At 34.7% G+C, this 12,356-nt stretch overlaps 1 protein-coding gene across 5 annotated transcripts in view; it reads left to right on the top strand.

The window, feature by feature from the left end:
- Window positions 1–12,356, top strand: part of ANKHD1 (ankyrin repeat and KH domain containing 1) — a 116,853-nt gene that overhangs the window by 59,183 nt on the left and 45,314 nt on the right. For 2 of the 5 annotated variants that reach the window (XM_030869408.3, XM_030869403.2), the window contains exons 11-14: window positions 534–590; window positions 9,110–9,197; window positions 11,864–11,991; window positions 12,200–12,343. In XM_030869408.3, the coding sequence (XP_030725268.2) occupies window positions 534–590; window positions 9,110–9,197; window positions 11,864–11,991; window positions 12,200–12,343 (417 nt within the window). Of the gene's footprint in view, window positions 1–533; window positions 608–9,109; window positions 9,198–11,863; window positions 11,992–12,199; window positions 12,344–12,356 lie in introns of those variants that run through there. The other 3 variants (XM_030869405.2, XM_030869407.2, XM_030869413.2) reach the window with 2 other exon arrangements.

Genomic DNA, 12,356 nt, shown 5'->3' on the forward strand with positions numbered 1-12,356 from the left:
GTCTGGAGACTAGATCTAGATAAAATACAGACATTCCATCTCTCAAGTTCTTTCAAGTCTCCTGTTTTAGTTGAAAAGTGTGAGCACTAAGTGCATTTATAATGGGGGGAGGAGGTACTACAGAACTATTTAATCTCTTACAGTATTTTTCCTACTTTTATCTCTCAGCTTCTGATATTCGCAAATCTTTTGATTTAATTATTTTCCTTGGTTAGATATTAAGATACTGCTCTATTTTCTGTGGTTTTAGTTGTATTTGGAGATAAAGACATGAGTTCAAAAACTTTAGCAGAATTAGGTCTGCGTATGTTAAGGTTTATATTGAAGTTATATTGGTAGAGAACCATATTATCGTACTTAAAAATCATACTCTGTTCATGAGATAATGGTCTCTACAGATGAGAATCTTTTTAGTTGAAGATCCTGAGTTAATAAAGCCCAGCACCTGAAGTACTGGTCACAAGGTCTTCATGGCCAAATGTGATTTTCGTTTTTGGAATAAGATCCGTGAGTTCTTCTTTTTCCTTTCACAGGACAAGCAGGAGGACATGAAGACTATTTTGGAGGGCATAGATCCGGCCAAGCATCAGGTGAGGGTGGCCTTTGATGCTTGTAAGCTACTACATAAAGAATAGATGATGTAGGTAACCAGAGCTCTAGATATCTGAATTCCAGTCAAGAAGTTCCAGGACCCTGTTGGGTGACAAAGGAAATCCTCTTTGATTGAAAAAGATTATGAAATTCCAATAAGAAGAGATTTACATTACTAGTGGTTTGCCTCCTTAGTATTCTTTTTATGTGGTATTCCTAAAAAAAAAAAATCTCTTAGGTTAAAATAGATTTTCTTATTCATTCTCCCTTATTGAGAGAGCTAAGATAACCCAGAGAGAAAGTCTCAGTCATAAAGCCCTTTGTATTCAACTTTGTTCAACAAAAATCTGAAACTCAGATTTAGGGTGATATATTGGATTTTTTTCTATATAATCCTTAAAGAAACAACAACAACAAAACATTTTAGTGAAAAATTTACTATATTGCTCATGCCCTAATTTCTATAAAATTAAAATTTTCTTCTTAAAATCCTCTCGTGTAACCTCGTTCTAAGATTGTCTTTTAAGAAGGTGAATACTTGTTGATAAACAAACATTTCTTTTGAAAAAAAATGTGTGGAATTTGTGCCTGATGCTTTTAAAAGTCAAGCAAATTTAATATCCATTGTAATCCAGAGAGATTTGTTTATACTCAGGAGCAGTGCTTAATTTTTAAATTAGGAATAAGTTGTGATTGCTTCACAATTAATTTAGGCCATCTAAAATAAATTTTTCAGTGTCAAGCCACTCTTAACCATAATGCTTATTAAGTATCTTTTTTATTGGCTTTTGGAATGAGAAGTTGTTATATATTCATTCTATTTTGAAGAAAGTAAATAAATTTCTTTCACAAAATACTATGTGAAAATGTAAACTTTTACTCAGTTTATATAATAGCTGTGGCTCCTATCAAGAATGTAAAGCTGAGTGTTAGTTCAGATAAAGTTATTTTTTTCTCCCTGGACTTGTTAAAGAAAATGTGATTTTAAATCTGTCTGTCTAGCTGTAAGTCTCAAGACTTGGGATACTTTTTAAAATTGAGGTTTGCAGCCCCACTTTTAGAGGTTCAGATTCAGCAGATCTGAAATGGGGAGTCTGCATTTTAAATGATATCCCAGGAGATTCTCATAAGTCCTCTATATTCCACACTTTGAGACATTGCTAGAGTCTGTAGATTATTCTGCATCGTTGCTGAGTTCTGTTCTTTTCCAGTCTTTGCTTTATTATCATTCTTCCTTCATCCAAACTGAGTAAGCTTGGTTTTTGTCTTTGTTACTTGTGGTTTTTAGAAACTGAGCTAAACACAAACCCTAAAACGGTGCCTCTTAATCTTTTTCCATCTCAGTTCTGCTGAGGGATATGAATCTGATCAGTAACAGATCACTAAGTTAATGATTAATATACAGTGGTGGGTTGGAAGAACATATCCCCTAGGGGAGAGTGTAAGAATCCTTTAGTACATATATAGTATAAAGCAGTCTCCCTCTCCTCTCCTCTGATTCTGGTCCTTCCCCCTAGACAGTGTCCTCCTTCAACTGCAAGAAACACCGGCTCTGTGATATAGTTACAATCTTTGATATATACCTTGGTTGCCCAGGACTGTGGTTTTAAAGGAAATCAAATTATTTTAAAGAAAAAAAGCCTAAATCTAAAATTAAATTTTGTTATCTAAAGCCAAATAGAAAAAAAATGCACCTTTTTTCTCATAATGCTTATGCATCGGAACCAGAACTTTGCAGTGCATTTTTTATGGACAAGATTTTAGCAGGCTCATGAGCTCTGATTATCCACTTATAAATATGTTTCAACTGTTGATTAGTTTACCTTAATAAACTAAATAGGACCTCCCGCTTTTTAAATAACTTTTTATTAAGGAGTAGCGTATATACATATTCTAAAACTTTACTACTTAAAGCTGGAAAACTTTTATCAATTTTTTATTGATTCTTAAAACTATCTGTGCAATACACAAAACTCCTAATACACTTTTTTTTTTAAAGGCCAAGTTCTTTCTTTCTAGGTTATTGTATGTTGAATGAGTTCTATCTCAAAGTTGTTTAAATATAAGTGACAAATGACTTCCAGTCAAGAAAGTAAAGTCACTGTTAGTATATTTTGAAACCTCTCTGCTCTCTATCATTCAAGTACATAGATCTAATAAATAAAATATGGGAGAAAAACAAACTAAACTAAAAATATATAGCTATACTCAGAAACAAGACCAACGAACTCTGTGGACTAGAAATGGACCCTGGATCCACAGCTGAAGCTGTAGGCCCAAGGAGAATTAAACCTAAAAAAGAATGGACGCTGGGGGCTGGAATTTCATCATCTTTAAGGGAATAGGGACTGAATGCATCTCACATGGAACTGGCCAATAGGTACAGTCTTATTGCCCAGCCTATGAAGCAGCATGGAAAAAAAACTCCAAGCAACTGCCCAGAGTTGCAGTCAGAAATTAGCAAATTGCTCTTCATAGAGAGAAGATGCAAAGACAACATTGTAACTAAGAACTTGGAGGGCATCATTATTTGATTTAGTGAGAAGAACAGAAATAACTTCATGGGATAAGAAGCTTAAGTTGCCAAAGAAAGAGCTACTTCTGAAATGGGCCAGACTGAGGTAACTTTCAGACCATCTAATGAGAAGGGATAAGTTTGTGGATGGAAATAAAAGAAAAAAAACAACTCCCATGCAAAATGAGCTTTATCAAATAAAAAAATTATAAAGCTCAGGAGCAAATCTACATGAAGAGAGATAGTCAAAATGCAAGCAAACAAAAAGCAGCAGCACAGGAGAGTACAGGCCCAAGGAAATTGAAATAAAAGACTTGAATCAAAGATTTTAAGCATGCTTATTTTAAACTATGAACAATAGCCATAAAACAATGTGAGGCAATGAAACAAAAGCTGATGATTATGAATTAAGAACAGATAGATACGAAATAAAACAAACTTTCAGGAGAAAAAATTGTAGAAATAAAAACTAAATATATAGGATAAACAATATATTGGACAGTTGAATAAAGAATTAATGAATCAGGGCTTCCCTGGTGGCGCAGTGGTTGAGAGTCCGCCTGCCGATACAGGGGACACGGGTTCGTGCCCCGGTCCGGGAAGATCCCACATGCCGCGGAGTGGCGGGGCCCGTGAGCCATGGCTGCTGAGCCTGTGTGTCCGGAGCCTGTGCTCTGCAATGGGAGAGGCCACAGCAGTGAGAGGCCCGCGTACCGCAAAAAAAAAGAAAGAAAAAATAATTAATGAATCAAATGATAAAATAGATAATATAGCACAAAGGTAAAGAGATGGAAAATATGAAAGAGAAATTGAGAGGCCATATATATATTTGACTATATATATATATGAAGTTCCTGAAAGAGAGGCTAGAAATAGAAGGCAGAGGCAATGCTTGAAGAGATAATGATGGAGAATTTTCTAGAACTGAAGCCTGACATGAATCCTTGATTGAAAAATAATTGCTAAGCAGAACAAATGAAACTGCAGAATTTTAAGGATAAAGAAAAATCCTAAAAGCTATTGGAGGAAAAATGAATTATTCTCAAAGGAACAACAATTAAATTTTTGATGGTAGATTCTCATCAACAAAAATAATCACAGAAAACAATGGAGAGTAATATTCTCAAAATACCATAAGAGGGACTCCCCTGGAGGCACAGTGGTGAAGGATCCACCTGCCAACACAGGGGACACGGGTTTGAGCCCTGGTCCGGGAAGATCCAACATGTTACGGAGCAACTAAGTCCATGTGCCACAACTACTGAGCCTGCACTCTAGAGCCTGCGTGCCACAACTACTGAAGCCCGTTCACCTAGAGCCCGTGCTCCGCAACAATCGAAGCCACCACAATGAGAAGCCTGCACACCGCAACGCAGAGTAGCCCCGCTCGCCGCCACTAGAGAAAAAGCCTGTACGCAGCAACGAAGACCCAACGCAGCCCCCCCCAAAAAAAACCAGAAGAAAATAACACAATATAGAATTCTATACTCAACTAACATTCCAAAGAAGGAAAAATAAGCATATTTTCAGATCTACAAAGAATAAAAGTTTACCACCTCAGACCCTTGCCAAAAGAACTACTAAAAGTTATGTACGTCAATAAGGAGAAAAAGAACCCTGGAGGAAGGCGTGGGATGCAGGAAGCTACGGTAAGCACAGAAATTGGTAAACTATAAATACGAATTTGTGAGTATAAAACCTAAATTTTTATGCTTAAAACCAAAATAGTACTAAAAATCTAGACAGCAGTAGTATGAAATTCAGCAGGATATGTTAGAAAGTTCAAAAGCCATTCTAGAATCCTTGCATTGTTTAGGAGTGAAGAATCAGGTACTAAATAAATTTAAAGATTCTTTTTTACAAAAATATATTATTAATCAGAACAAATATAAACCTACTGAACTTAATTGTTAAAAGGGCACAGACTTGAATTAGATTCAAAATCAAAATCTAGCAAATTCTGTTTTCAGGAGAAAGATCTAAAGCAAAATGACAGGGAAAGGTTGACAAAGTAACGGAAAAAGTTATGTAAGGCAATATTAATATCAGGGAAAATGGAATTTTAAACCAAAATCATTTTTAGAGATAAATAAATGCTCTTCCAGCTAGTATAACAATCAATTACTAATCAGTAACTAACATCTACCCTCCAATTAAAATAGAAAATTACAGAATTACAAGAAAATTAGTCACCTCTACATTTGTAGTGATAGGATTTTTTCCCACACTTCTCTATGAAACTGATAGATCAAATACATAAAGCGATTGTTAAGAATAGAAAAATCAAATTTGCTTCTATAAATAGAGAGCTATCATTTTGTTTCCAATAAATATGGAATATGCTATTTTCCAGTGCATTGAATATGTGTAAATCTGGTGCATGTTTTAGGCCACAAAAAAGTCTTTAAAACAAACTTCTTAATCATATGAACTACATTCTCTGATCTTTGTCTTTTTAAAATTACAAATTAACAATAAGATCTTATTTTAAAAATCCCATATAACTAGAAAATGAGGAAAAATACTTTTACATAATTCATGAGTTAAAAAGGCAATCCCAGTAAAAATTGCAAAATAGATGTTATCACCAAAACTACACATCAAAACTTGGGTGAGAGGATACAGCTAAAGTGGTCCTTAGAAGGAAAATTGTGTGTGTGTGTGTGTGTGTATGTGTATAATGAAAGTAAATGAAGCTAGTAAAAGAACAACAGCACAAAGAAGGAAGGACATAAAGTTTTTAAAAAGTTAATAGAATAGTAAACAACAAAAAATAGAGTTAAAAAAAGAAAAAATAAGGATAAACAGCAAAATAAAAGCTGATTTTTAAAAAATTCTGAAACAGATAAAATAAGCCCAGCTTTTTTCAAAAGGGCAAAAGGTATATGATAGAAACTTAAAGGGAGTTATAACTATATGATATAGTAGAGAACTTTAAAATTTATAAGGCAATATGAACAATCAGTTTGAATACTTAGATGAAATGAATACTGATTTTTAAATATAAATTATCAAAAATGATTCAAGGGGATTCCCTGGCGGTCCAGTGGTTAGGACTCTGTGCTTTCATTGCCGAGGGCTCAGGTTCAATCCCTGGTCGAGGAACTAAGATCACACAAGCCTCGCTGCGTGGCCCCAAAAAAAAAAGATTCTAGAATCATATACCTCAATAATTAACAACCATTTCACCAACTGAGTCAGTAGTTCAAAACCATCCATCTAATGAAGGTAAGAGGATCCCAGATGGATTTATAGGTGAGTTTTACCAAATGTTGAAGGAATAGATAATCCCTATATTATTCTAGCTGTTCTCCAAAAAGAAGAAAGAAAAAAGGTTAAATTGCACAATACCTAAGTTTGTAGCCTTGAAAAATAATTTTCTGTGTTTATGAAGGAAATAATCATAATTCGTATCCTAAAATTTTATTGATATTGAACAAATATTGGCTGAAATAATAAATCCAACATTCATAAGTAAGTAGCCAGTTGATCCTTGAACAACGTGGGGGTTGGGACGTCCACCTGTGCAGTGGAAAATCCGCATATAACCACATCTACCTGTGTTGTGCGGGGTTCTGCACCCCTGTGATCGTGTAGTGTAGAACTTAGGTATCAACATATAAATGGACCTACGCAGTTTAAACCGATGTTATTCAAGGGTCAACTGTATAGACAAATTTGATTCCTATCCTAAAAGGATTCAGTGGTCAGATACTTTGGGACAAATGGTGTGTGTTGTGGGATATACATTATTAATTTTAGGACAAGAAATATTATAATACATTATAAAGTTGTAGTATCGTATCAACTGTTTCCTCAAACATGTTGTTCAGAACCAAAGGAATGAATTTATAGGGAGGAAAATAAAATAGGCAGCTTTTAACACCTTTTATTTCCAAAATTTTATTAGTATGTTGAATTTTGAAATTTCACTTGGAGTGAGCATCTTGAGATTATACCTTCTGATTTCTTATTTTTAACAGCTATGGGAATATTTTAAATATACAGAACTAACAAGTACTTTAAAAGTTACTTTAAAAGTTTATTCTAAACAGGGCTTTCAGAATCTTTTGTCTTTGCCACTACTAGTTGCATTGATGGGTGTCACTGCCAGGCTTAAGAGATAAGAAAGAAAAAACAAGGAAAAGTGACATTAGTATTGCCCACCCATGATCTAGTAATAATGTATTATCAAATGAAGGTAATGAATGTCTTACTCTAAGTTTAGCTACCAGTCTTAAAATTAACTTATCTTTCTCATATTTACCTAGTAGAAAATTTAAACTTCAAACTTCATTTCTATGAAAGGGAAGATTTGAGAGGTCAGATGTGCTTAGGTTCTTTCTTGGTAAACAGTGTTCAAGTACTTCATTGTTTTAGACATTAGGTATATAATGATAAGCAAAAATGGACATGATTGCTTTTCTCATGAAGCTTATACTTGAATGGTGGACATGTTACCCAAATAGTTAACACAAACTAATATGTGATTGGAACTTATGAAAGAGCAGTTCGTAGAACTGTAAGTCAATAGTAGGAAAAGTGATCTAGTCAAGAAGGTTCAGGAAAGTCTTCCTTGAGCAAATAACACTTAACTTGAGACAGTCAAGGATGAAAAGGAGCTAACAAAGAAGTGTTACAGGGAAGAGAGAGCAGCTTAAGCACAAAGGTCCTGAGACAGGAGGGGAAATAGCAGTTGCTAAAGGAGCAGTTTCTTTCCAGTGAGTAGCTGATACAACAACTCCAGCATGTAGTGTGTTGACACAACTTTCTAGGTCTTTCTGAGTAAGCTCTTCATGATGTGTATTCCGTTTTGTTTGAAGTAAATTGCCAGAATATTAGATTTACCTACATTTGAATATAAGTTCAAAATTCATTCTAAAGCCAAATTTTGTTGGCATTATCTATAGTTATTCATCCTCCATACCTTAGAGTTAATAAAGATTGTTGTCTAATCAATATGCATAACAAAAATCAAAACATAAACTAGGAGGTTGAGAATTCTACACTATCAAGATAAAAGAAAAAAACTTCTTTTAGAGTGGAATTCCTGTCACTGCAGCCCAGTTTAAAGTTTCCATTGGGTTGACAATCTATTCTTATTGTTAGTTTGCCAAAGTTGTAGTGAGATATAGTTATGTAAGAAGAAATCACCGTTCTTTATCAAGTTTTTCTTAGTAACAAAAGAGGACAAGAACAACAGAAATTAATGTTTGCATACATAGTGAAAGAGGGGATAGTTGAGAGAACTTTTTGTAAAAGCTATGTGTCAGCTACATTTTAATACTTAGATGAATGTAGTAAGAGTTCACTGTACTCCCAACAGGCAGTACTACTTACCATACAAGCAAGCTTTTTTTAGTGGCATTTGATATTAGGATGCTTGAGAAGCTGTTTTCTCATTCATTCCTCTTGCGGACAAACTTGCTAGGAAGAATAACAATCTTCCTACTATTGTAAGACTGCTTCTTTTGTCTTTGACTATTCAAGCATTTAATTTCTACTCTAAAAAATAATCAGCTCATTTGTATGTTTTTCTTTTTCCTTTTCCCTTTACTCCTGAAATACCATAGTGTTTTTTCTTCAGAGATTGGTTTCTCTCCTTTGATAGATCTCTTATTGGCTTCTGATATGATGAGATCCTCAAAATCACCTCACAAAATTAAGGTTCCTTTTTCATAGTTCAGATGAATAGTTAGGGAAATATCTTTTTAACCTTAGTATTAGAAAAATGCAGTTACTTCTCTTTGGGGATCAAACTAAACATAAGTCTTATCCTTAATGTTTATTGTTTGGTATGTAAAACTGAACGTGCTCTTAGAAAGTTACACCATCTAATGTGGACTGAAATTCTGTATTTTGGAGGAATTGAGGTAGGTAACATAAGTGACTGCATTGAGTAAGTATTAAATCTTCATTATTTCTTATGTCGTTGATACTAAGTGTTAAAAATAGATGGTTAATGAATTGGCACTGATGGATTATTTTATGTTTCTTTACTAGGAACATGAATCTGAAGGTGGAAGAACCCCTTTGATGAAAGCTGCGAGAGCTGGCCATTTGTGCACCGTGCAGTTTCTTATTAGCAAAGGTAAAGAAAGTACAAGTCTGCATTTCCAAGAAAGTACAACTTCTGAAAAAAGTTCCTAAACTGTTGCAATTTCTGTTAAAGCTACTTTACCTATAGTATAAGTATTATATTCCAGTCTTTTGTTGCTGTATTTTATTAGGAAGCAGAGTTCATAAGGTGCTTTGCTGGGATCTTTATTAGTTTTTTTTTTTTTTTTTTTTTTGGCTGCGTTGGGTCTTAGTTGCGGCACACGGGATCTTTCGTTGCCGCGTGTGGGTTTTTTTTTCTCTCTCTCTAGTTGTGGCGCGAAGGCTCCAGGGTACGTGGGCTTTGTAGTTTGCGGCGCGTGGGCTCTAGTTGAGGCTCGCGAGCTCAGTAGTTGTGGCACAGGGGCCTAGTTGCCCCGTGGCATGGGGAATCCCAACTCCCTGAGCAGGGATCAAACCCACGTCCCCTGCATTGGAAGGCGGATTCTTAACCACTGGACCACCAGGGAAGTCCTGTTTATTAGTTTTGAGTTTGAAGTTTTCATCAACCAAAGAGTATATGGTTACTCCCCAAAGTTGGAAATGTCAAAGGTAAAGTGTCCAACTATATTTAGTAGATGCAGTATCGTTCAGCACTTAAGGCAGTTCTGCCGGAAATGGGGAAGGGTGGAGGAGAGAAAGTCTGCTACTGTTGTTTATGGTACAGTTAAATCAACCAAGTACACAAGGGTGTTATTTATTATTTTTATATTCCTCTAGAGATTCTATTATTAGAATATATTTAGGCAAAGAAGTTCAAATGATGGATAAGAGGTAGTTCAAGACTATTTACTATAGAAAAGTGAAATGCTGCTGAACTCAGTTTATGTTGAACCATATAAAATTGTCATTGTATATGTCAAAGATGGTAATAGCAGCAATTTCTTTTGGTTCAGTCTAACTCTGTGTAGTGTTCGAGGTACTCTAGCATCTGATAAAAAAAATCTTAGGTTAGGATGTTAAACTGTAAGGAAGGTCCACTCAAGTGTTGTCACATTATTCAAATAAACATTTTATATCTATTGTATATTCCAATAGAATTCTGGCATTTTGTACCATTAAGGATGCAGTGTAATATTTTATCATTTTAAATATACTTGCTTTCTTCTTTAATTGGATAAAATTAGGCCTATTTTCTTCACATCACATTTTGCTACCAAGTAAGGCATATCTTACATAATGTCATAACTTAGTTTGTAAAAGCTATTTACTTCAACCATGCAGAAGTAATAAACAGATGGATAACCTTTAGAGTTCTCTCATGCTCCTTTCCTAATCATACCATCAACTACCCTGCTAAGCATATAATCAGGCTTGTCAAGAATAAGAACACATTGATTATAGCCTTTCTAGGCTGTAGTAAGTGCTAAACAATCCCAACTAAATTTATTATTAACAACTTTAAAAATAATCTTATGTTGGTAATGTAAGGATGTTTATTGGTGTGCCTCCTCTTTCCCAAAGGTACTTTAATACAAGTTAGGATTAGGTTCAGCTGGGTCTTTTTGAAAATTAAATAAATAGTAGTTTCCCCTAGGTTTATTTTTCCCTTCATAAAATAAGTCGAATTAAGGAAGAAGGAAGAATGAACGTTGCTATAGTCCTTTTGTTTTTTTTTTTTTGGTTTCACTACGTCTTAGTTGCGGCAGGCGAGCTCCTTAGTTGCAGCTCACCAGCTCCTTAGTTGTGGCATGCGAACTCTTAGTTGCATCGTGCGTGTGGGATCTAGTTCCCTGACCAGGGGTCAAACCCAGGCCCCCTGCATTGGGAGCATGTAGTCTTATCCATTGCACCACCAGGGAAGTCCCCGTTGCTATAGTCTTAACCATCTAGTTGAGTCCTTTTGGGATTGTAAAAGGTAGTTGAACTAAAAATGAGAGGTCTTTTTTTCCGTGAATCAAAATTAATTTACCAAAAAAAGAGGCTAAGAAAAGATTTTGCATTTAGACTTCTTTTTGGTCATATTGTACAAAGCTATTGAACAACTTACTAAAAGCCTTTCTGATAACGTATTTGGATAATCTTTTGTCTTCTCTTCATATCCAGGTCTCTCTGACCCTTAAAATATACAATAGGAAGAATTATATTTCTCGTAAATATTGTTTAAAAAAATCTGTTTTCTCTGCTTTGAGACCTGGCTATACTGCCACATTTTAGAAGTAGATCAAAAATGTCATTGTCTTTACATACAGTGGTATGATTTGGTGCTCACATTAACCTATATATATTTATTAATCTAGATTTTTCATTTTAGAAGTGATATTGAATGAATGAACTACAACTATGCATAGCAATGTGGATGAATCTCAAAAATATTATATTGAGCAAAAGAAGCCAGGCACAAAAGAGTACACTGTATGATTTCATTCATATAAAGTTCAAAAACTAAAACCAGTTTGGAAGTCAGGATAGTAGTTACCATTGGAGGGGCGGGGTAGTGACTGAAAAGGTGCACAAAGTGGGGCTTCTGGTATGTGGATAATGTTCTGTCTCTTGATCTGGGTGCTGGTCACACAAGTGTGTTCACTTTGTGAAAAATTTTCAAACTATACACTTATGATTTGTGCACTTTTTTGTATCTATGTTGTACTTCAAAAAAGTTTTTAAAATCATATTGTCTGAACTGGCTTTGCTAAGATTGCTGTTTATTTTTCTTTGAAGGTGCCAATGTGAATAGGGCTACAGCCAATAACGATCATACAGTAGTGTCGTTGGCATGTGCAGGAGGTCACCTGGCAGTTGTGGAGCTACTCTTGGCTCATGGGGCTGACCCTACTCATCGTCTCAAGGTATTCTACTTCAAAATAAATAAATAATATATACGTCATTATTAAAATATATTTCAAATATTTTAGTGCTTAATATTTATTATTAATATTCATTACTGTTTAAATGAGTTTTGATTTTATATGAGCTGCTAAGAAACTAAATGTGTTTAGTAATCAGATTATAAAAAGAAATTAATAAATAATTAATTATGGTGTCAATTTTTCTCAGGATGGCTCAACAATGCTCATTGAAGCTGCAAAAGGTGGCCATACTAATGTTGTTTCTTATCTATTGGATTATCCAAACAATGTTCTGTCAGTTCCTACCACAGATGTGTCTCAGCTTACCCCACCTTGTCAAGATCAATCTCAGGTAATGTAAAACA

The sequence above is a fragment of the Globicephala melas genome, chromosome 3 (genome assembly GCF_963455315.2).
Source record: "Globicephala melas chromosome 3, mGloMel1.2, whole genome shotgun sequence".
Taxonomy (NCBI): Eukaryota; Metazoa; Chordata; class Mammalia; order Artiodactyla; family Delphinidae; genus Globicephala; species Globicephala melas.